This window comes from Malaya genurostris, chromosome 3 (genome assembly GCF_030247185.1).
Source record: "Malaya genurostris strain Urasoe2022 chromosome 3, Malgen_1.1, whole genome shotgun sequence".
Lineage (NCBI taxonomy): Eukaryota > Metazoa > Arthropoda > Insecta > Diptera > Culicidae > Malaya > Malaya genurostris.
The window spans coordinates 158,711,173-158,736,078 of NC_080572.1; the positions used below are offsets into that span (position 1 = coordinate 158,711,173).

Below are 24,906 nucleotides of genomic sequence, written 5' to 3' on the forward strand. Positions count from 1 at the left end.
CAACATTATCTCATGTTTTGCTGATCTTCAGCATTGTTGAATCAACCACTGCTTTTAGTTTCAAAATAACTAGAAGTGAAATGATGGTTTTCAATCAAACTTTCGATTCAACCCATGTCTATTCCATGTTGCTATTGATTTACATGTCGTGTAAATTACATTATTTCTTTCTGTGAGGTTTGCTCAGATCCCATATACTAAATGCGAAACCAACACAGCTTCGTTAAAAGTGGTTGATGAAACTACCCTGGGTCAGTTTTAACTTTCTGAAGCGAAAACGTCATTAGGAAGCAATAATTTTGATACCCAATTAAGCACGTGGCTTGAAATGAATAATCACATAATTCAAGTATGCATATTCACACAAAACTACTCGCTGCGCGCCAAAAGATTCTTTCAACGATCTAGTATTCCTTTCTTCGACGGCCAAACACTTATGCAACTCGTTATGCGCCAAACACCTATCGATCATCTAGCAATCATTGGCGACTTTTGCAGTGGAAAATTTCATTGTCCATACAAAATAACTTTATTGGTTTTTCCCACTTTTCCGGTAAGTTTTCCTAATTTTTTTGATGTACGAACCCGGTGGGGGTAAAAACTGATTAAACAAAAAAAAAAGCATCTCAATCCGTCCATCCGTTCTTACGTGATGCGATTACAAAGAACGATCTCTGCATTTTTATATATATACTAGCTGACCCGTCGAACTTCGTCTCGCCTGAATTTTTTTTTTAATTTATGTTTTCGGACAGCAGAGTTGTCAAACGTTAATGTTTCTTTCCATTATTTTACTGATTACTTGGCTTACAACAAACGAATTACGACAAATTCATATCGAACACATTAACTTCGTCCCGATGAAGAAATATCATCAAGAATTATTGTGGATATGTTCAATGCTTTTGTTAAGCAAAAACTAAACAAATGCACCGATTGCCATCTCATCCTTCGGGTCAGTGTATTGAACAGAGATTGTAGACCTATCTCAAACTGAAGATTTGACATATGCGATGATGGATTGGATTGAATCATATCTGACTGGTCGTAGTGCGACCGTGAAAATTGGTGACTGCGTTACTCCCATTCATCGTGAGCTTTGGCGTTCCTCAGGGAAGCCATCTAGGACCATTCATATTTCTGCTATATCTAAATGATCTGAATTACGCATTGCAATGATGAAGCTATCATTCGTCGACGATTTCAAGCTGTTTCATCTTATCAAAGATCTGAAAGACTCAAATTTCTTGCAGTCACAGTTGGATGTATTTTCTAACTGGTGCAACGTCAACGTCCATTAAAACCCGTTTTCTTCGAATCTTTACCTGCTAGTTTTATTAAGATAATTAGACGATATCAATAGTTGTTAGTTAGCTTTGTAGTTTAAATAACGGTAATCTAAGATTTCGTTATGTATCATTTGGACAAATGTTATCTGTTGATACAAAAGATGAGAAGGTTTATGCCTGCTGGAGAAGGAGAATTAAAATCTCAGCTCCAGCGGGCTTTTCCCTTGCTCCTAAATAGACAAATAAATAGATGGATGGAAAAGAGATGACCAAGATAAATACTGTAAATTTTTAAAAATGTAATAGCAAATCCTTAGGGATTATCGAAAGTAATAAATTGGTTTTGAACGGTTGTCCATAACCTGATTTACCGCTAGTGATATTATTTAGTCGTGTTTGATGAATGTTCGTAGCATGATAATGTCAGGATCAATTTTCCATTAACAAATTAACGATAAAATGAAAAATTTTTGGACATTCGATAGTTCAAATTACCCTTTTATTAAATATTGTGTCCATAAACTTTGACATGAACGCTGAATTCGTTCAAGAATTGTATTAAAAGGCCTCTCACATCGTTTTGCTTAGTATTCAGTCCTGAGAATCAATATTCCGTTCTAGCGGAGTGAACATGAGGAGTGATTATACCAGTATTCTTCTTATCGTTAAAGCCAATGTACAGAACATCACATCTCACAACTAATGGTTCTTACATGCCACGATTTCTCTTTCTGATATGATATTCATGATTCGCATAAGGTAATTCGTCAAGTAATTAAAAGTTCGGAAAATGAAATGATTTGGCTTAAGCAGCTTACAAATCTGTATGAAATGTTCAAAACGACGAATGTAACAATGAGAGATTCTCTTTGTTTACTTTCTCTTTGGATTATTACGGTACTCTTAGCAATCCTGCACTCAAATTATTTACCGATAATAATAACTAAAGCTACACTAAGAAAAGAACCATAGTAACCGTAACCTGTTTTTCATTTTCATTTCAACTATACGCTTAAAAAGTGTCAACAATCATGATATATGACTATTCACCATTTACATTGTATAAATTACTAGACAACAAAGACTACGACTTGACTAAACTATTTGTATTTATGACTTTTCTGGCATGGTCATCCTGACAATGGTAGTCATCTCAAATATAAGAACAAATAGTTAAAATCACAATTTCTAGTAAGGTGAAATTGCTCTCGAGCCTTGATATAGATGAGAAGCGAAATAGTTATTGCTACTAGTAAATATGTTCACAATATAATAATGTTACCATAAATAGATACATGGTTTAAAAGACGATTATGAAGTTTGAAAACACTATTCATGTAGTCCATATCAACAGAATTTATGTAGTAAACACATTATCGTATAGTGTTTTTCAACCTACTATGTATTACATTTGTGCTGACTATACAAATTGTCAATGAACGGGTGTACTGTTATTGTCACATAAAGTTACAATTTAGCAGAAAATTTCGTACATGAGTAACACATCAGTGATGGATTTGAACAAAATATTCTATATTGTGACTGTGTACTTTGGTAGGACTTGCAGGTAGGTAAAGTTTGTGACCTTACTAGTTTCCGTCGTTGAAATTCAATTTTTCAACAATTTTTCCGGCAACGGTTATGTTTTCCAGTGAAATTAACATCTCGTATACGGTTTATTATTCATTATCGGTCGCTGTAGAAACAACATCAAGCGATTGATGAAAAGGAAGATTATCATTTGATTCCCGGATTCAATTCGCTCGAATCCGACGGACAATCGCAGGTGGGTATCGAGGTTTACATCTGGACTTGGCTAATAATTTCTTTCCTGCTGCCAATTCCTGCTTCAGGAAAAACTCGACCGGACAGAGCCTTGGATCAACTGATACTATCAAGCAATGCTAAGCAATATTTCACCAGGTATAATATCATTTGATTTGATGCGAAAATAAAATAGAGTTTAATGAATTTGTTGTTCTTATTTTAGAATTTAAATTCATAAAACTTTTCAACATTATCTCATGTTTTGCTGATCTTCAGCATTGTTGAATCAATCACTGCTTTTAGTTTCAAAGTAACTAGAAGTGAAATGTCAAAAATACCATGACTCTGGTTATAGCAAAAACTACAATTTAAAAAAATATTCGGTCATGGTTAGGCTAACCATCTCAATCGTATTAGTTATTCATGCAATACACTGTTCAATATTACTATTCTAGAGCCGATACCATTCATAGTGAACATGAACTTGACTATTGTTGAAATCATCTGATTTCATAGTCGGCTGAAAACCACTATACGCTCATGGTCAAGTTGGCCCTCTATATAGTAACAGTTACCATACTGTTTTTCTGAGTGTATCATCTTTGAATCTGCACTGAATAAATTACCGACAAAAAGCAGGAATGTTTCGCAATAATCGAAAGAGAAAGTAAACAAAGAGAATCTCTCATTGTTACATTCGTCGTTTTGAACATTTCATACAGAAATGTCATGAATAGCATCCTAAGCAGACCGTTTTAAAGTAAACCACTCTTGAAAACTTACCCGAATCGGCTGAACAAACTTCAGCATGATAAATACCAGGAAAATATTTTCATCTGAACTCATTATTTCAACAGCAGAATCCTATCATTGATACGTAAAAAAAATCGTTACATTATTTGATTTGTTCAACTCAAGACCACGATGGCCAACATTATTCATCTAACTACATCTACTGGTAAAATATATTAGAACTTTAGCTTCTGTTTACGGTATAGCTAAAACAATCATGTGCATTCAACTATAAGGTCATTTGGCAAGTAATGATTTTGATACCCTATTAGGCACGTGTTTCCAAATGACGAATCAATCATGCATGTAAAATCTCCACCCAAAACTACTCGTTGCGCGCCAAACGATTTTCCAACGATCTAGTATTCTTTTCTTCAACGGTGAAATACTGAGCATCTCCTTGTGCGCCAAACATCAATTGTAGATCTAGCAATCATTGGCGACTTTTTCAGTGGAAAATTCCATTGTCCATACAAAATAACTTTAGTGGTTTTTCCCACTTTTCCGGTAAGTTTTCCTAATTTTTTTGATGTACGAACCCGGTGGGGGTAAAAAACTGATCAAACAAAAAAAAAGCATCTCAATCCGTCCATCCGTTCTTACGTGATTCGATTACAAAGAATGATCTCTGCATTTTTATATATATAGATATATATATATATATATATATATATATATATATATATATATATATATATATATATATATATATATATATATATATATATATATATATATATATATATATATATATATATATATATATATCGATCTCAATACATTTCATACAGTCGGAATTATCGAGTTTAACTTGCTGGCGATAATTGAAAACTCAAATGAGAACCGCCACCCTCTATTTATCATTAGGGTTTGCGAGAGTTTGTGTTAACGAGTTGATATTTTCGCCTATTCATTCGTACTTGCTCACTACCCACAGTGAAGACAATAAAACAGGTAGACTACTTGGCACTATGAACTGAGCAAGCAAAACTTCAAGACTAGGTACGGTTATTCATTTGACGATGAATCCTGGGAGCTTCGGCAACAATAGTAAAATGAATGAGAAGGGATCTGCTGACAGCCAACGGCCATAAATTTCATTTTCATCTAACAATATTTGATTGAAATGATGTTTTACCGCACTGATCTCTACCCCTAAAGGAAATGTTTTCTACTTTGTTCATAAGTCATTGTCTTATGAAACTGCTTTTTACTCAGTGCTGTTGAAGGATTGAAATTTATGAAATTGTTTATAGTCTCTTTCAAATATGGTATAAACTGTTCCTTTCGAGTTGAATTGTTGTATTGAAGCGGTATTGACAAAACTTTGGATTTACAATAACATTGTCTCATGTAAGGCTATTGAAACAAAGAATCTCCCTTTTTGATTTTAAGATACATATCAGAGCTTTATGCTTAAGTAGAGATACATTTTTATTTACATTTCTTTGGTTGTTACAATAAAACATACCTTATTTTTATATTATATATATATATATATATATATATATATATATATATATATATATATATATATATATATATATATATATATATATATATATATATATATATATATATATATATATATATATATATATATATACATATATATATATATATATATATATACTTATATATATAAATCCTAGCCAAAATGCATCTTCCTTGTTTAAATGTTTTTTTACAAATCAACATTAGCTATGACATTCATACATTTCGAATTTTTCATCCGTGACGATTTCGGTTTTAGTTTCCGATCTGGCCATGTTTCATTGAATTTACTCTTAGTTGCTCAGCATTTATATATTGAGCGAAATAGTTTTGCTGGCTCTATTATTTTTGCACTAGATAATTAACCGACTACTGGGTATTTTTCTTCATATGGCATGGCAATTATTATTTGTTGAGCGTTCTTAATGCTAGTTCGAAAGAGATAACTAATTGTTCATTTTATATTTTGTTTAATTTCAAATAATTCAGAAATTCAGCAAAACAGAATTTTTTACCGAAATTCGATGTTACTCATTCTTTAAAAAAATGTGAATAAAATTCCTAAAGGAGACGAAAACAGTCATTTCGCTGCTTTGAATAGACTATGTTGGAATCTATCGAAGATGCCGCTAAAACAAACATTAAAGTAATCGATTGAAACATGTTTTATTAAGAAATACTCTTATAATGTCCTTATGCATAATGTAGATAAATACACCTACAGGACAAAATATCAATACATGTAGAATGTAACGCTCTGTTAATTGTTGTAGATGAACTAAAAATAATACGACATGTTGTTTTTAATTTAAACATATTTCTACATTCAGTGTTAGTAATTTCGCTACAACCTAGATGATACATTTAAAACTGGCCAATTTTGAGTGTTTCATTGCAATGTGTTTTCCTTTGAGGTCTCTAGAACATTTAAATTTAATGCTGCATTCGTCTTTTAAGGTTTGCTTAATAAACCTATTCTATTCATAAGTCATAAAAATTTTCTTCAATGTAATCTTTCAACTTGCTTGGAAGAGGCAAACAATGTATATTTTTAGTATCAATTCGCTGTCGAATAATGAATCGACATAAATGTTGCAATGAAGAAACTTCATAGAAACGATTGATTGGTTTAGTCAAACGAACCGGAAAAGGTGGAGTAAGTGGTGAGGTTTGTTTCACAAATCCAATCATGCCGAACTCGGATTTCTTCATAGTGTCTTCAATCAGGTCAATCATTGTTTCGCATTGAGTTGGTGTAGTTAAACCTGAGAATGACCTAAAATTGAGAATAAGTTAGTGTTACTGAAAGTTTTTTCTCCAATGCTGGTATTTAATTGATCTTACCAATAATTATCTTTATAATCAATCCTACAATGCAGAGTTATTCCTGAGCTTCGAAAACTAACGGTAAACTGATATTTCTCAGTTTGTGAGTCTCGCACAAGAAAAGTTCCATTGTCCTGTCTGGCTAAACGTTTTTGCGCGGCAGCACGCGTCAGCTTACCCCAGTACCACCCATATTTGAGCAATTCTATTTTCATTTGTTCCATCGTAGTATCTAAACTAGTAACATTGTTACAAATTGTATCCGATCTGGTAACTGCCGATGTTGCCGTTTGCAACATAGGAAACGAGTTTGACGAATTTGGCAACATAGGTAACGAGTTTGACGAATCTCCGCATGGTATCACAGGTACATGGGCGTTTGGGGAAGAGAAACGAATCGGATTTTGACTGTGTCTTTCGATAACTATACGTGCAAAATCGTTATTGCCCACCGAGCTTGAAGAGCCAGTTACAAATCGATCACTGTCTAAAATACTATTATTACTTATTGTATTCGAGCCTAATTCAGGTTCGTATGCCTTCACTTTAATAGACGTAAGTTTTTTCTGGAATCGTTTGCGAAGGGTAAAGAAAACTCCATTGGTATTGTTTTCCATTTTATCGGAACTCCCATTTTCTTTGGGATTATTCAATCTAGGTGATCTTTTTCTTGATAATGACATAAACCATTTGAATCGATACACATTCTCACTTCGCTTCTGTTCCTCCATACTAAAAATTGCTATATTTTTGTAGTACCTAGCAATAAAAATATTTCATGAATATCTATTTTTGACAGTTCATACAACTCGACGTGAACATTTAACAAGGTCACATAAACAAACAATTATTGAGCAATTTGACGTCTCTGTTACTCACACCGATGCAGAGTGCCCGGATCTATTCATATACGAAATTAGAATGTGTGCGAGCCGAAGTCAAAGTTTGTTGTGGGTTCAATTTTACACTGAGGTAAAACATTTTTGACTCATAATCATACACTGCGAAAAATGCATATAGAATTTCGTAAGCTATGAACTAATGAACCAAGTAGAAGACAGTTCCATTACGTGATATAGAGTTTCATGAACAATTTTTTGTCTTTCTCAACTGTTCTCGTGGCATTGCAGTGTTTTTTATTGCATATATGTCTTCAATAATTGACACGATGCGGCTCGACAAAATTCACTGGGTTATTTCGACATACTCCCACTAGCATTAACCTTTCAACTGCTGAGAATAGCCACACCAACACATTCGCACGTGGATTGGACTATAGTCCAATCCACGCGTGAATGTGTTGGTGTGGCCTAGAACAGACAGGGTTGCCGTATTTAAACTTGAATTTCTCAGCAGAAAAATCTGTAAATTTCAGAGATGTCAGGTAAAAATTTCAAATAGCTCTGCAGTCAGCAAGTATATTTTGCTGGCACCAATTTCTCAATCAAATATGATACACTGAACTTCGTCGGCGAGCAAAAAAGAAGGTGGCAATTTCAAAAGTCTGTACATTTTGACGAAAGTCTGCGAAAAACTCGATTTTCTTAAGTTTGCAAAAGTCTCCTCAACAAAAAAAGTCTGCAGCACTATATACGAAATCTGCAGATTTACAGACAAGTCTGAAGATCTGGCATCTCTGGTAAATCTGCACCGGGCGGCCTCCTGTCACGACGCCATCTTGATGAGATCAAAATCGGAACTTCAAAATCAGCTGATTGCAACGTAAACAAACAAATAGTAATGCATTTGTTTAACGCGTTCACCTTGTTTAGTGCACGAAATTTAGTGAATTTTGTGTCGACTCTTTCACAATAACTTGTCGGTTTACCTAAAATACAGCAGACAGTGTTTTGGGACATCAAGTGAAGATAATTTTCACAATTTGAGAGTCGCGATGAGTATCAAAACATCGCAGTGTTTGGGGCTCGAAACGTGAGGGGCTCAACGTAATCGGTATACTTTCAAATGGCTGGTGCTCACATACCGGTGTCAGATGGCTGGCACCGGGAGATCATATTACAGATGCCAGATCTGCAGACTTTTTTTGTAGACATTTTTGTTGTCCCACTTGTACTCGGCGGGCAGATTTCCCCCCAGTCGGCTGGCTATGTCTGCCAGTCGTTTTTGCCGGAGTTCTGCCAGAATTCACTAAAAATATGCACTTCGCTTCGATTACGCTGCATACGATCGTGCACACTTTCCTTCTCTTTGCTACACATAGTAACAGTTGAATATGGATCGATCGTCTTTTCTTGGGTTTTTGCTGGTTAAAAACATAACCATGGAGATATGATGTATCGTAATAAGCAATGAAACTTGAAAGTTTCAAATGTCACTTGAAGGAAAACATAAATTCAAAGACTGACGTTTTTTATTATTCAAGGAACAACGGTATTAAATTTTAAATACAATGATGATATTTTTTAAATCATTAGTTTTCAGAAACATTTTTTGGTAAAGATTGGAGAAAGAAGTAGGAGAGATTCCGTGTAACATAAAAACTATACTGGAATATGTTGGATTTGTGAACGGTGCTCTAGCCAACATAACTGAAAGCTATTTGGACGCTATAGAACTTGACTTACGTCAACTTTCAGCTCATGTTGCGAGTCCAGACGCATGGAAGTGCACAGAAAGATTTCAATCTCCATCCTAATTCCGGTTTTTCTCGGGAGAACGGGCGATTATAAGGTGGATTTCGAAGTCTAGATCCGTTGCAAGACTACGAACATAATATTTGTATTTTTTCATTGTTTGCATATAAAACAACAATATTAAACTTACTTTCCACGTAAAGAGTGATCATAAGAAATATTGTTTTTCGATTTTATATATTTTTCCAACTATACTATACTATACTACTTTTACAAATTCATTTTTGTAAAACTCTTCTAACAGGAGATTTTTCATCGTGCTGTGAAAATACAAAATAAGCCGATATAAATATTAATTGATTAACTTGTCTTTGTAGAAAAGTTTCGAATATCTAAATTACATCTAGAAAAATTGATTGCCGATGTATCGAAGGACAGGCACGGATTGTCCCTATCAGATATTAGCGAAAATGATAAAATGAACTTCAAGCCAGTACAGAAAATGACATCGATAACATCGATGTTCTAAATACCCTCAAAGATTAAGTTGCTAATTCCGAAAGAACCGTCGAGTTTCTAAAACTTATATCATACGTCATTTCCTCATTCATGGACGAAACATTATCTCCACTACACCGTTTTCAGCCAAGAGGAGATCGCTATCAAACCAGCTATAAGCTCGACGCGAAGCTATGCTTATGACCTTCTGAACAAACATCACAGTTAGCACAATCGAATTTCTGTTCTGTTGATTCAGACAACGCGAAGAAGACCATCCGGATGAATATACGGTGGAAAATATGCTCGCTAAAATCAATATGTTTACCTTCCAACAGTTCCATACTCTCTCAATTGTAATTGTAATTGCATTCGATACAAATAGTTCTATTGTGTAAAACTATAAAAGTAGTAGTTTCAATATTCTTTGCAGAAATTAGTTGCGAAACATTTGCTGATGTGGTACTTTACAGCTATGCGTAAAGACTTATTTCGTGCAAGAGCTTTAGTTCTGGCGTCTCGATTTATGTCAACCTGCGGTAGAGATGATGTTCAATTCGTCTAAAATTCACGCAAAATTTAGCGATTAGGACAGTTTTACTAATACGAAACCAATAGCAATTTATTCTCGAGTAGTTGTATTTGTACATAGTTAGCTTTTTTTATCGAACTGTAACAACCGCCTTTCAAAATCCTACTTTAAAATCTCAAACATAGTCCCGCGTTCATGTTTATAGTTCTTAACAAGTCAAATAATCAAATTCATGAAATTTTTTATTATTTAATGCACCACGAAACGTATTTTTTTATCCAGCAATTTATTTTCGTGATTGGTTGCGTTGTATTGACAACTCGTTAAATGTCATGAAGGAAAATACAAGAATACTTTAGGGGAAATCCCATGTGCTTCGACTTTCTTATCTACGGTTGGATGCGCTTTTGAACGGTTAATGAGGATAAATGCAATTTGATTAGTTTCCATTGACTTTTCAAGTTTTTCTTGGCATCATCCGGATCTGTCGTCCCCCTCGGCTGAAAAGAAATTTTAACAGATAATCTCGGAAGTATTTATCACTCTATTATGTGATATTGTTCTCTACTTTCGACAAAGAACTGATTGAAATATGCATCCTCTATAATAAATCAATTAGGATCTCTTCCGGTCATTATTCTTCTAGTGACAATTCTGTAGCTTCATTAACACAAATATAGTTATCAACAACGTATCAATCACTAAGGTAATATTTCGAACCATCAAAAACCCAACAAAAAAACGATCGATCCATAACCATCCGTTACTATGATCACTAAACATAAAAAAAGTAGCTACAAGAAAATGCACAACCGAAAAAGACGATTAATCCTTTTGGATCAGGAATAAAGTTTTTAAGTGTCGTTCTCTCGGTTTTATCTTGAAAAATCTGTGTACTATCTGTGTTACATATTTTCGCCCATAATCTGTGAAAAACATTTTAAAAATCTGCCATTTTTATGAAATATTCACAAAAATCTGTAGAAATCTGTGAATTTTGATAAAATCTGTGTTCTGTGACACAGAATCTGTGTGGCAAAATATGCAACAAAATCTGCAGTTTTATAGAAAAATCTGTGAATATGGTAACTCTGCTGTCATTCCAAACGAACAGCTCTGATTATAGTCACTCTAGTATTAGTATGTATATTCAAGAATAAATAATTTGGGTAGTATTTTTTCGAAAACTACAAGCAGGATATCAGTATTCTAATAATGAACACTGTCGGAAGTTTCATTTTTCGTCATTATCGGTACAGAATTACTGGTAAGTGACAAATTATATTTGCACTAGAAAAAATATCGAGCAATTTTAAGGTAGTTATATTCAATGTTCAGTCATTCGTGAGTTTTTATACTGGTAGAGTTTAACCTGTCAAAATAATCGAAACAATCCACTTATGTTAAGAATTGCGTTTTATAAGAGCGTTTGTTTCTATTTTTAATTGTACTTGTGAAGTCATGAGCTTTGTAAAGTTGTTACAAGAAAAGTTGGAAAATGGAGATTATAAGGAAGCACGTACATTAATACAAGACGGAAAGAATGAATCACTGTTGCATGCGGATTGTATGGATATCGTTTCGGTACTAATAATCAACCTGACGGAAGAAAATTTAACGAATGACTTACTGTTATTTACAACGTGCGAAGATCTTCTAAAAATTGTTGCGAGAAAATGCACTCCACAAGAAGTTCTTTTTGAATTACTGGAACGAATTGAACTATCGAAAAACGATGATATATTTACCAGTTTTCTCAAGATACTTCAAGTTGTATTGCTAAGGTTGAAAGAAACTAAAGCGCGTTCTCTAGAACTGAGTCTTAACTCGGTTTATTGTTATATCGAAAGGATTACCCTACCGGAATATATGGCAAATGTTTCAGGACACGAAGAAAAACTTCTAGAGAGCGACGAAACAATACGACGCATCTTACAGCTATATATTACAGTTAACCTTTTTTTGGAGCCGATTGTCATAGAATTGAAAAATACTCCTCATGAAACTTTCCGAAACAATGGTACAACGCGAAGGAATGTAATAATTTGTTTCATTTTAAAGTTAATGAGTAAACCGCTTATATTTCTTAAAATTCATCGTTCCGAAATAACTGACTGTAGTAATGCAAGTTCGATAAAATTAGGTACTTAGTATTTGTTAGTTAAGGTCATTGCTTTGCTTTATATTTTCCCATTTGAAATTTTAGACGTGAAGACATACACTCGCCAGGTTGCTGAAGATCTCGCATCAAACTTAACTGGATTAATAGGGAATCCTTTTGCTTTGTATCAATATAGCGAAAAACGCATTCGTTGGCCAGTGAAAAATGCCAGTAAGGACTCTTCGCGTGATATATTTATGAACGATGAAAAATGCTCCCTACTTTCGCTGGCTATGATGTGCTATTTGCTGATCGGTGAAAATATGGCTACATCATACCCGAAAGTATATCTACCAGACTACATTTATGAAATTGGATTGTATCACTCTATGCAATTGATGAATCATGATCATACTGTAGTTCATTACAAAGGAATCTTGTTGGCCCGAAATCTATGCAACATACTTGGTACTGTAAAAATAAAATCGGATAATTTGGATTTGAAAATTCATCAATTATTCTGCAAAAGTCTTTCAAATATTATAATCTACTCTAGTATCGAACGTAGTCGAAAGGAAGGAACGCTTCTTTTGCGAGATTATATATATCGTTTTGACACCGAGGGCAGGTACTTGGTAATCACAAATCTTTTTAAAATCGTACAGCACAACGGATTACATTCGTTCATTGCAACAACATTTAAAGATATAATACATGAAGAGCTCCATTCATCCGGAACTCCAAGCCACTGGTTTATCGGTAAACCACTTAAGAATCTACTATTGCAAGAGATATGCATTTTGAAAAAAGGAATTGAAACGGATTTAGTAGAAAACACTGACACGATCATATCAGGGTTGAACATTCTGCGCTTCCTCCTAATCCGTGACAAATTGAATCGCACATCGATTTGGAACTACATCAATGAAATTGAAGATAACTTTCTGCATCCATTGAGAAGATCGATTGATTTGGCCAGGGCTCATTTTAGCAAAGAAAAATCGACGGTCCAGAAAAATGGAGATGTTAACGATATAGAAATCAACATTGAGATTCTGCACGGTAATCAGGTCCCAAAAATGACTAAAGAGAAAAAAATAGAGCTACTTACAAGAGCATTGAATAATCTCGATTTAATGAACTGTTTGATGGCCAGAGTCGTAGAATGTATAGATGCAAATCAACTAATTCTACAAAATAATTAAAATCTCAATCGGTATGGAAATAAATAATACATATTTTTAATATTTTTCGTCTTTTCATTTCGGTATTTTCCTCTGTTCTATTCCAGTTTGTTTCCACATAGGGTATTGATAAGTTGAAACTACGCCTTGAGCTTATTTTAAGTTTTTATCAGTATTAAGCGAGAAAAACAAATTGAAAAAAACAGACGAATGCAACAGCGAAATGAAAATTTTGCGAAAAAGTTGCCGCCATGACGGAAATCGAACTTCCCCTATTCGTGCAAATTGTTATGCCAATTAAACTATACTGCATGTGAAACACAAGAAGAGACAGTCTAAATACAGATGGCACCACGCAGTTCAATTAATAATCATACACTTCCTGCAAGAGATCAGTCAACATATCGCATGACCAGTCTAATTCACCCTATGCTTCTGATACACATAAATTACATATGAAGCGAAAGAGACGCAACTCAAAATCAGAGTAGCAGACACAAAGCACCTGCTCTGCGGCAGTTCTTTCGCAAAATTGTCTGCTTTTCTCGTTAAATTGTAATGAATACTTTAATAAAAACTATTTCACGGTGACTCACGCTTCAACAACAAAAATAAATCATTAAAAAGGAATGAGCATTTGATTTGTTCATCAATGTTGTCACGCATCGGTCGAGATCATTAAGTATAAAAAAACGATAATTAGTTACAAAAATTTTACCCGTCCAACAAAGACAGAGGGATTTAGATTGGCGATTGTATTGAATTGTCTTGGCCTATGCACAGATGAACATGTAGAGAGTCTTTGCTCAAGTTAGACGGAGTTGCGGAACGATTGCAATATGAGTCAGAGTCGCACGAATTTTTTCCAGCCTCCTGAACCATGCCTTTGTCGATATTTCAGGTATATTTGAGTGCATCTTTATTCCAAGAAGCTGGCAAGTGTACTTTGCCGAGACGCGCTATAGTGTTCGTTGAACGTAATTAGTCGCACATAGATTTTACTCTTAAGCGCACCACATTTGGCTAAATTATCGGTTCTCCAGACTATAGTGATTCGTTCAGATACTGTCTTATTTTGCCCAAGAAAAACGGTTTAGTCTTGGCTTTTATTGCGATCAGACTATCTGTGAAGAGGAAATAATTATTTGAAGATGATGTGGCGTTTACACGCAAGCTTTAATGAACTGCTGCCAACTCTTCTATATAAACAGATGCAGGTTCTTGAAACTTAAATGAGGCCGAAACATTACTGTTAAACATACTTACTTACTCTTTCAGTCGTAGACCACGCGGGTATATATGTATACAGGAGGCGTCTCCATTCAACTCGGTTCATGGCTGTTCGCCGCCAGCCTCGGTAGCTGCGAAGGGTCCGCAGGTCGTCCTCAATTTGATCGATCCATCTTGCCCGATCCGCTTGGCCTCAGCTTTTAGTCCGATGTACGTATCTTCCATCTTCTCAAAGTTGCGTGCTATAATATCAATATCATCAGCGAAACCAAGTAGCTGGACGGACTTTCTGAAAATCGTGTCACTCGTGTCTATCCTCGCTCTTCTTATCACACCCTCCAAAGCAATATTGAATAGCAGACATGAAAGGCCATCACCTTGCCGTAGCCCTCTGCGAGTTTCGAAGGGACTCGAGTTTATCCCCGATACTCGAACAACGCACATCACTCAATCCATTGTAGCCTTGATCAATCGTATCAGTTTGTCCGGGAATCCGTAGTCGTGCATGATTTTCAATAGCTGTTCTCGATCGATTGTGTCGTAGGCTGATTTGAAATCGATGAATAAGTGATGTGTGGGCACATTGTATTCGCGGCACTTTTGCAACACCTGGCGGATGGCGAATACTTGGTCCGTGGTAGCGCGTTCGCCCATAAATCCTGCCTGATATTGTCCCACGAATTCGTTTGCAATCGGTGAAAATCGACGGCATAAGATTTGGGAGAGTACCTTGTAGGCGGCGTTCAGCAGAGTTATCACGCGGTAATTGCAGCAATCCAGCTTATCGCCCTTTTTGTAGATGGGACACACGATTCCTTCCATCCATTCCTCCGGTAAAATCTCGTCCTCCCAGATCTTGGTAACGACCCAGTGCAGTGCTTTCACTAGTGCATTACCACCGTGTTTTAGTAGCTCGCTTGGTAGTTGGTCAACGCCAGCGGCCTTATTATTTTTCAACCGGCTTACCACCTCCTCGACTTCTTGGAGGTCTGGGACCGGCAGTCTATCGTCCTCCGCACGCGTTCCCAAGTTCGTTACCGCGCCGCCACTTTCATATTCCGTATTCGCTTCACTGCTTTAGATGCTGTATAATTTACATCCCGTGAGATGGCATAGTGAATGGTATAAAGAACTTTTACCAGTTTATGTCGAATGTCCAAATCACATTGAAAGCATGGTAGAGTGTCGATAGTATCTACTTATCCGCTGTAGGACCTGTATTGAAAAACATTCCGCCGTATACAGCTGACTGAGTGACCTTCTAATGTAGTCCTGACGAACTTTTCATCCCATGTTTGTAGGGGATACCGACGTTCAACGAATTTCATTGTTGTTATGTCTCTTCGGTGTTATTCCCCTGATAACATCTAAGGAACCAGTTTGGTTGATTCCAGTGCAATTCTTATACAGTTTCATTGTATCGAGTATGATCGTATCCGCTTCTGGTGCGTTTCCGAAGAAAATTGAAGGGTGTTCTAGGATCGGTCTGATACATGGTTTGTAGATCGTCAACATTGCCATTGAATTAGATCCCCAGCTCTGACCGGCTACTGATCTCATAAAGTTAGTGTATATGGCTGCTCGATGCTTTGCCCTCAGAAAGTGTTTTCGCCATGATAATGTCGGTGTTAGATGAAGGCCTAGTACAGGGTCCGGCACTCGAAGTGTAACCAATTAAAAAGGCCATAAATTCAGTTTGGAAAATTACTTTTACTTAATTCAAAGTACAAAATGTGTAAAAATAATACAAAATTCAGAATAAATTCACTTTTGCTCGATATGACCACCTTTTGCCTTGACTATGGCCTTGAGACGATCAAAAAACGAATCGCAAGTTGCCGAATGTGACTTGCAGGTATTTAGGCCCACTCGCGGACAATAACTTTTTTCAGCGCCTCGAGACTGGTGTATCTTTTAGTTCGGACTTTGCTCTCCAAAATGGCCCAAAGAGAATAATCCATTGGATTCGCATCTGGTGAATTCGAGAGCCATTGTGTGGACGTGATGAAGTTCGGAACGTTGTTTTCCAGCCATTCTTGGTTCACTCGAGCTTTGTGAGACGGTGCCGAGTCCTGCTGAAACGTCCATGGTCTGCCACCGAAATGTCCACGGCTTCAAAGCAACCTCCAGAATACTTTCCCGATAATATGTCGCATTTACCTTGACGTCAGGCTCGATGAAAACGATTGGAGAGCGCCCATCTGCGGTTACAGCGGCCCAAACCATTATCTGTTGCGGGTGCTGCCTTCTGGTGGCCAATCGATGACTCAAATTCTCGTATGAACGGTCGGTCAAGTAAACCCTATCGTTTTGAGAGTTTACGAATTGCTCAATTGGAAAAATTTTCTCGTCAGAAAATACAATGTTCGGAAATTGACCGCTTTCGGCCAAACGAAGCAACTCCTTCGCTCTCTCAAGTCAAGATTTTTTTTTCGCGTTCACTTTTGGCAAAATGCTTTCTTGCGCTTGTAAACAATACAACTCCGAACTGTCATTTAGCAAATTTCTAGAGAGCTGATGCCCGTGCGTCAGCTGCGCGAGCGGTCTGAAGTTGGTTACACTTCGAGTGCCGGACCCTGTAGTACTGTTTATATGGCAGTTGTAACCCGCTCATACTTATCGTTGGAATTATATCAACGTCGCCGAAACTTTTTGAGAACACTAAAGAGCTGCATGTATTGGGAGCCACCTGATGGGCGAGATCGTTGATTGCTTCTACAGTTGCATGAACGAATATGTTCATCAAGATTTGGCACTCTATATGAAACGGTTACATTGTCAGTGAAATCTATTCGTATTACACAAGGGTTTCGGGCCTCGAACAAGTTATGGATTAAGAAGCAAAGAGGACTCAAAGAGGTGAACCATGTGGAGACCCACCCATGTTGTCCTTTGAAGTGGGTTCGATGTCTCCTATGCCGCTGTCAGTCGACGTCTCTAAAAGGCTGTGCACTGATTTAATGAGGCACTCGTTAATTCTCATTTTGCGCATTTGCTTAACATTATCATATGCGTCTTGGATGTCACTGCTGCATGCAATAACCTGTTCTTTATTTTTATGTCATTATGTCATTCAATCCTCTCTGTTATCATGTTTTCATAGCTTTTGCGAAAGCATGAAAGCTATTTGTGTTGGTGTGGAGAGCACCAAAGTAGTTGGTTGAAATTCAGCTCTAGCACTGCCATTGAATTTCGTTGATGGTCCTTTCGAAATATATGGCTCTGAGCTTAAAGTGCGGAGTCCACTCTCAATATGTAGTTCCAATTGCGGCATGTCCTCCTTGAGAATAGCTCTTGCCTTTCTCTATAGGGCAAGAGCTATTAGTATTAAAATTGCTTAAAAAAGCAATTATCGAATGGAGCCTCGGAGACTCATAGTGTTATATACCAATCGACTCAGCTTGACGAGATAGGAAAATGTCTATGTGTGAATGTGTGTGTGTATGTATGTGCACCTTTCAACGAATTTTTTACACGCGCAATTTTCTCAGAGATAGCTTAACCGATTTCAACAAGCTTAGGTTCGTATGAAAGCTAGTAATGGGCCATTGATCAAGTTCGAAGATCAAATGACCGCGACTTCTGGTTCGGGAGATATGATGGTATAAGTGACGTAACCGACAAAACGCGTTATGTTTTGACTGCGCAAGTTTCTCGAAAATGGCAGAACCAATTTTAACATGCCTAGGCTTCGAGGATCAAATGGCATTGACTTTTGGTTTCGGAGATATGATGATTGAAGTGACGTAACCGACAAAACGCGTTGTTGATGGCTAAACCGATTTAACAAGCTTAGGCTCGTTTGAACAAAATTCTGAAAAATCCCAGAAAGTCGATTTTTTCAAAAAAAAATTTTTTCAAGGTGACACTAAATCTCGACGTTCCATGTGCAATTCTAAGACTTTTTGCATCAAAATTTTTTTTTTCGTTATCGGCTTTCAGTTTAATGCGTACGACGCCTAATAATTCGACTAACCTCTGTGATATGAAAAGGCGGACGTTTCTCTTTCGCATTCCGCTGAGTTCATCAGAATTTTCATACGACGTCGCTCTTAGATATTGCTCACAAAATGAAATGATAATTTTTTTTGCGATTGTAGTAGGTGAAAGATTGGCATCTCCACTGGCCCCTCCTATGACTACCAAAGGACCCATTGAGTTAACTGGTTGTTACGTTTAATGTTGTTTTGCTCTAAGCACAAATAGACTAAGTCAGAATAAGAACTAGGGCATAGCATTAGAGGACAAAATATTGTAATACATTCACGCTCCGTCGCACGATTTCTCCCAAAACATCACTTATCCCTCAGTCAGAATATTGTAATACATTCACTCAATCACGCTCCGTCGCACGATTTCTCCCAAAACATCACTTATCCCTCAGTCAGAAGAAAGTGAGAGACGCACATCGTAAGGAATGCGGTCGTGCGCACTCTAATCTATGCATGTACTCGAAAGAGACAGACACAGTATCGGAAAATCAAAAAGAGCAGAATCAAGAGCGACGGAATCAAGCAACATTGGAAGCGAAGAGCATGGCTCCGGCATTTCTACTCCACAGGAGAAAGGTTGCACGATATAGCGCTGTCATGGTCTAAGCAACAAAAGAGAATTGGGCACGGTTGCTCTTTCATTCGTAAGCGTTCTCCGTTCGGACATTGGATGGAGAATACCTTTTCCGTGTGAGCAGTAGCAGTCATAGCAAGCTCACGAAAGACACTGCAAGCGCAACTCAGCTTGATGCAAGAATAAGAACGATACAAGAACGGCAGGGCATAATTGCGTGGTGCTAGTAAATTTCAGCCAACAAGGAAAATCCGGAATTCGGCGTAGACACACAACTTTCTATAAAAGGTAATCGAACTAAAAATCACATTACGGCACAAAACTAACGTGAGTTGTGATAATCTAGGAAAATCCCGGATGGCTGGCGTCAGCACCGCCATTTTGTAAATGGGGACAAAGGCCGCCGAAAAAACAGCTCGCAAAGGTGGATGTTGTAGTGAGTCTAAATTGTACGTAAAACCAGAACTCCTGCAAAACTGAATGCTTCATTTGTGGCAGATTCAGATTTCTTTCCGGCACATTAACAGAATCTGGCGGACGGTAAAAATAGCGTCGTGAGGTGGAAGGGCGAGTCGAGGCACGGCACGAAAGCAAACTTAGCAACACACGCAAAGGATCACGAAGAGGAAATACGAAAAACCTTCCATTGGAAGTAAGTCGCTTATTACGGTTCTGATTTGCCAGCAAAACTAACTGCGTTGGATCGTAGGGTTTTCTTTTTTAGTTTCGCTTTTTGCTAGAGGATTGCAGTACCACGTTGCAGTTGCACGAGATAGGAAACAAACCCTACGGCGCTGGTTATCTGCAGAGCATAGGGATCCGACGACAATAGTCCCAACGAGAACTGAAGGAGACAATCGCAGCTGAACGAAAGAATCATCATCATATGAGATCAATGCGCTGGAGTGTGGCTCGCGCAATGCCTGTGACCCAGACAAAGGGCTCGGAATGCAACGAGGAACAGTGCGGGAGACTTAGCAACAGCGCGTGAGTGACGGCCCCGAGAGTTGTGAGTCACATAAGTAGTAACTAGTGAGTAAGCTGAAATTATTTAGTCCGTAAGCAGAGATTTAACATGCGAAATATTGTAACGTGGGAGTAGAGAGAAGAAGGAGGCATGCATGAGTAGAAGAGGAGGATAGGGTAGATGGATGAGATGAGGAAGAATGAAAGAACGCGGAAGAGAAACAACAATAGAATTTAGTGTTGAGCATGAAAATTATTTGTTATCAGTTTTGTGAGCGCTTGTTTTTTTAGAGCCAACCGGGACTGTTGAGGTTTCTGCAACCACCTCAACAGACAGAGGCAACATTGGCGCCCAACTGAAAATCCACAAAATTTAATTCAGCATTTTGTGAAAATTGGTTTGTTTTTATCATAGTAATTTTGGTTTGTGTTTTCGATTATTGTCTCGTAAAATAATCCAATTTTAACACATATGCATAATTACACAAAATGGATTACACGCACTTGACAGAAGAAGAGGTATGCTATGAGTTAGCGCTACGTCACGTGCTAAACTTAGGTCCCACGACACATAGAGGCAAAGTCCTTCGGTTGAAGGCGCTTGTGGAAGAAGAATCTCTGAGGGACAACAAGCCCACTTGCTCAGATCACATAATGAGTTCACAGTCTAATATCGAACGGTGTGAAGCTCAAATACATCAATTGCACATTGACACAGAAGCGGCTATCCGCACTGACGACAATGCAGCATTGAGTCAAATCTGTACACGTCTTAACCATTACCGCGACCGATTACGTTTAATTCGACCACCGGGTGAATTGAAAGAGACACACGCGCTATTGACCATGCACGTCGAGGTGCTGTTAAATAAGTTGATCGAAACAAGTGCAGTGAATAGAAATCAAAGCAATGAAAGTGTAACAAATCAGGCGAGCCCCCCAGAAAGAAGAAATGACGAAGAACAGGGAGCAACGGGAGGAACTGAAGACAACACGAATCAGGTTGGCGAAGACCAAATTCAACAATGCACGCCGCCTACATCGCAACGATCACCAGCGCCGCCAACCTTCATTAGACAGACAGCCACTGCTATCCAACTTCTTTCGTGGGCGAACACGAGACGGCGACAGAAGGCAGATACGTCCAGACCGGTATAGTTCACCGCCACCTACCTACCGCCAAAGGGAGAATGAAAGGGCTCGACAAATTACAAACGGTCTGGATACTCGCGCGTTGGAGGCAAGGATGAGAGAAATACAGATCATGGAACAGCGAATTCAAGAAGACTACCGCAGAATGCGCAGCGAAATAGACCGTATCATGCAGCGGGAAAGAGCCGCTCCAGAACGGGCGGAGGAAAGAAGATAGCAGAAAGCAGTGAACAATTGGCCGTTTAAATTCAGAGGCGACAAGGACACTTCGTCACTCAACGTTTTTCTAGATCGGGTAGAGACCTTTGCTCGATCGGAAGGCATGAATGATGCCACCTTATTGAGTTCCATTAAGCACTTGCTAGAAGGAGATGCCATAGATTGGTATGCACGGGCAAGAGCGAAAAGAACAAACGGCTTAGGGCCAGGATATCAACACACAAGATTCGGAAGAAACAACTGCAAGACGATAACGGAGAATCAGCAACAACAATACCACATTAGGCAAGCAAATTCATCTCCAAGGCTGCAGCAACGGCTACCTAGTACACCCATGCAACCACGCACCTCAGCATGTCAGCTGAAGCAAATGGAAACAAAAGATCGCTACTGGCAATCGCATCGGAGTAATTTCACACCAGTGGAAGAGTCAAATGCCGATGACCAAATAGCTCATCGAAATCACCGTGATCCAACCAACCAAGTAGAGAAGAGTTTTGAGATACAACGAGACAACACGAATATCCCACGATTAACCACGACTTGCTGGAATTGCGACGAAGAAGGTCATAGGTTTATGGATTGCCCGAAACCGCAAGCCATCCTCTACTGCTTCTCTGGAGAAGAGTTGAACTGGTTGAGAAACTCAGCTTACAGAAAGGAACTATCAGTGCTGGAATCCGAACAGCAGATGGCACTAAGCACGCAATTACCAATTACGTATATCTACCAATAGTCTACAATGATCGGAATGAAGTTCTACCTGTTCTATTGGTTCCATCGATTCCAGACTGCATTATCTTGGGAATGAATTTCTGGGATAAATTCGGAGTAAAAGCGGTATGCTGCACGATAGAAACGGAAAAGGTCGACGGTAAGATTGAAAATCTTGAAATGAGACAGCTAACTCCGGAACAGAATAGACATTTAGATGAGGCAATTCGGAAATTTCCAAAGGCGATAAAAGGAAAACTAGGAAGAACGAGTTTGTATGAGCACCGAATCGACGTGGGGAACGCGGTGCCGCGAAAGACACTATCCCATGTCGCCTTACGTTTTGAAAGAGGTGAACAAAGAGATTGATCGAATGATCGCACTCGATGTGATCGAGGAAGCGCAGTTCTCTCCGTGGAACAACCCCTTGGTCGCCGTGAAAAAAAAGACAGGACAATATCGCGTTTGCTTAGATGCCCGTTACCTCAACTCAATAATGGTGAACGAAGGATACCCCATACCGCAGATCTCAGCGATCATCAACAACCTTCGAGCTAGTAAATACATTTCATCCGTTGATCTCAAAGACGCTTTCTGGCAATTGCCTCTCAATCAAAGCTCGAGACCCCTCACGGGGTTCACGGTGCCTTCACGAGGACATTTCCAATTCAAGGTGGTACCCTTCGGATTATGTACAGCTAGCCAAGCACTTGCACGGCTAATGACTCACTTGTTTGCCGATCTAGAGCCAAAGATCTTCCATTACCTAGAAGACATAATAATCTGCTCGGAGACCTTCGAGGAACACATCACTCTGCTCGAAGAAGTAGCACGTCGTTTACGACAGGCAAATCTTACGATTTCCGCGGAAAAGTCGATGTTTTGCAGAAAAAACATGAAGTATCTCGGTTACGTCATTGATGAGCATAGTTGGCGAGTAGACGAAGAAAAAATCCAGGCCATCGTTCAATTCCCAACACCAACTACAAGAAAAGAGGTGCAGCGCTTTCTAGGCATCTGTAACTGGTATCGGTGGTTCATCTCAGGATTTTCACAGCTGGCAGCACCGCTTACGAATCTAACATCAGGAAAGTCGAAATTTTGTTGGACACCTTTAGCTGAAGAAGCATTTCTGAAACTGAAGGCAGCTCTCGTTTCAGCTCCAGTACTAGCGATGCCGAACTACGATAAACCGTTCTCGATCGCATGTGATGCAAGCGACACAGCGATTGGTGCAGTATTGACACAGGAAATCAACGGTCAGGAACACCCAATCAGTTACTTCTCCCAAAAGTTATCAGAATCGGAAAGAAAGTATTCCGTCACTGAACGTGAGTGTCTCGCAGTTATTCGAGCTATCGAAAAGTTTAGAGGTTATGTGGAAGGAATCAAGTTCGTCGTTCATTGTGACCACGCAGCACTCAGTTATTTAAAGTCAATGAAAAACCCAACGGCTTTGATGAGTCGATGGCTTCTGCGGCAAAACGCGGTTGACTTTGAAATCCGCTATAGAAAAGGCTCCATAAATGTAGTTCCAGTTCCGCTTTCAAGAATCGTAGCGGAAGCAGTTCTCATAACAGATCGGGTGAAGGACACTTGGTATAGAAAGCTCCTAGAGAAAGTACAAAAGGAAGGTGACAGTTACCCTGATTTTCGTATCGCAAACGATATACTGTTCAAAAACTGCCGTTGCAAGGATGAAACTGGCGCAGTGTACCACAAATGGAAACAGGTCGTACACAAGAAACAAAGATTAGACTTACTTCGAAGGTTCCATGATGAACCAGCAGCAGCACCTTTAAGGTTCTACAAGACTTGGCATAAGCTGCCAGATCACTATTACTGGCCGCAGATGCAACTGGAGGTCAGCAGTTATATAAGGAAATGCGAAACCTGCAAAGCAAGCAAAGCTCCGGGAATAAGAATGATGCCGCAGATGGGCAATCAGAAACCCGCAAAGATTCCATGGGAAATGATCTCCGTGGATTTTGTTGGACCCCTGACGCGCTCCAAACTAGGAAATACGGTATTGCTAGTTGTAGTTGATTGGATAAGCAACTACGTAGTTGTCAAGCCAATGCGATCAGCAGATTCACAGAAAATGGTGGAATTCCTTGAGGAGGATGTGTGTTTAAAGTTTTCGCGCCAGAGATTGATATTGTCTGATAACGGGAAGCAGTTTGAATCAATGGCTTTCAAATCATGGCTTGCAAAGCACAGAATCGGTCACATGAAAACTGCCTACTACTGTCCTCAAGTTAACAACGCAGAACGCGTCAATCGCGTCATAGTCACATGTATTCGGACACTCCTAGATGGCGATCATCGAGAATGGGACGAAAAGCTACCAGCAATCACGGCTGCCATAAACGCCGCGAGGCATGAGGCAACGGGGATAAGTCCACATGAAGCCAACTTCGGAAGAAACCTACTGTTACACACGGATCTTTACACGCAGCAACATCTAAACACACCTGAAGAT

General features: G+C 38.4%; 1 protein-coding gene and 1 long non-coding RNA gene across 2 annotated transcripts; one reads left to right on the forward strand and one right to left on the reverse strand.

Annotated features, from left to right (window-relative positions):
• Positions 1–2,372: 2,372 nt before the first annotated feature.
• On the forward strand, positions 2,373–3,251 carry LOC131439071 (uncharacterized). The gene is made up of 3 exons (XR_009231054.1): positions 2,373–2,856; positions 2,942–3,075; positions 3,143–3,251. It is a non-coding gene; the product is annotated as an uncharacterized LOC131439071 (long non-coding RNA).
• Positions 3,252–5,499: 2,248 nt separating this feature from the next.
• Positions 5,500–7,507, reverse strand: LOC131437931 (suppressor of cytokine signaling 6-like). Its single transcript, XM_058607622.1, has 2 exons — positions 6,687–7,507; positions 5,500–6,618 (listed from the first exon to the last, which is right to left on the reverse strand). The coding sequence occupies exons 1-2, from the start codon at positions 7,397–7,399 to the stop codon at positions 6,324–6,326; spliced, it is 1,008 nt and encodes a 335-aa protein (XP_058463605.1). The 5' UTR covers positions 7,400–7,507; the 3' UTR covers positions 5,500–6,323.
• Between the last annotated feature and the right edge of the window lie 17,399 nt (positions 7,508–24,906).

Bases quoted from the DNA above. Each gene is read 5' to 3' on its own strand.
- LOC131437931 (XM_058607622.1), bottom strand. From the start codon at position 7,399: ATGGAGGAACAGAAGCGAAGTGAGAATGTGTATCGATTCAAATGGTTT. The intron at 6,619-6,686 runs GTAAGATCAATT...TCTCAATTTTAG, and splicing joins GATTATAAAGATAATTATTG to GTCATTCTCAGGTTTAACTA.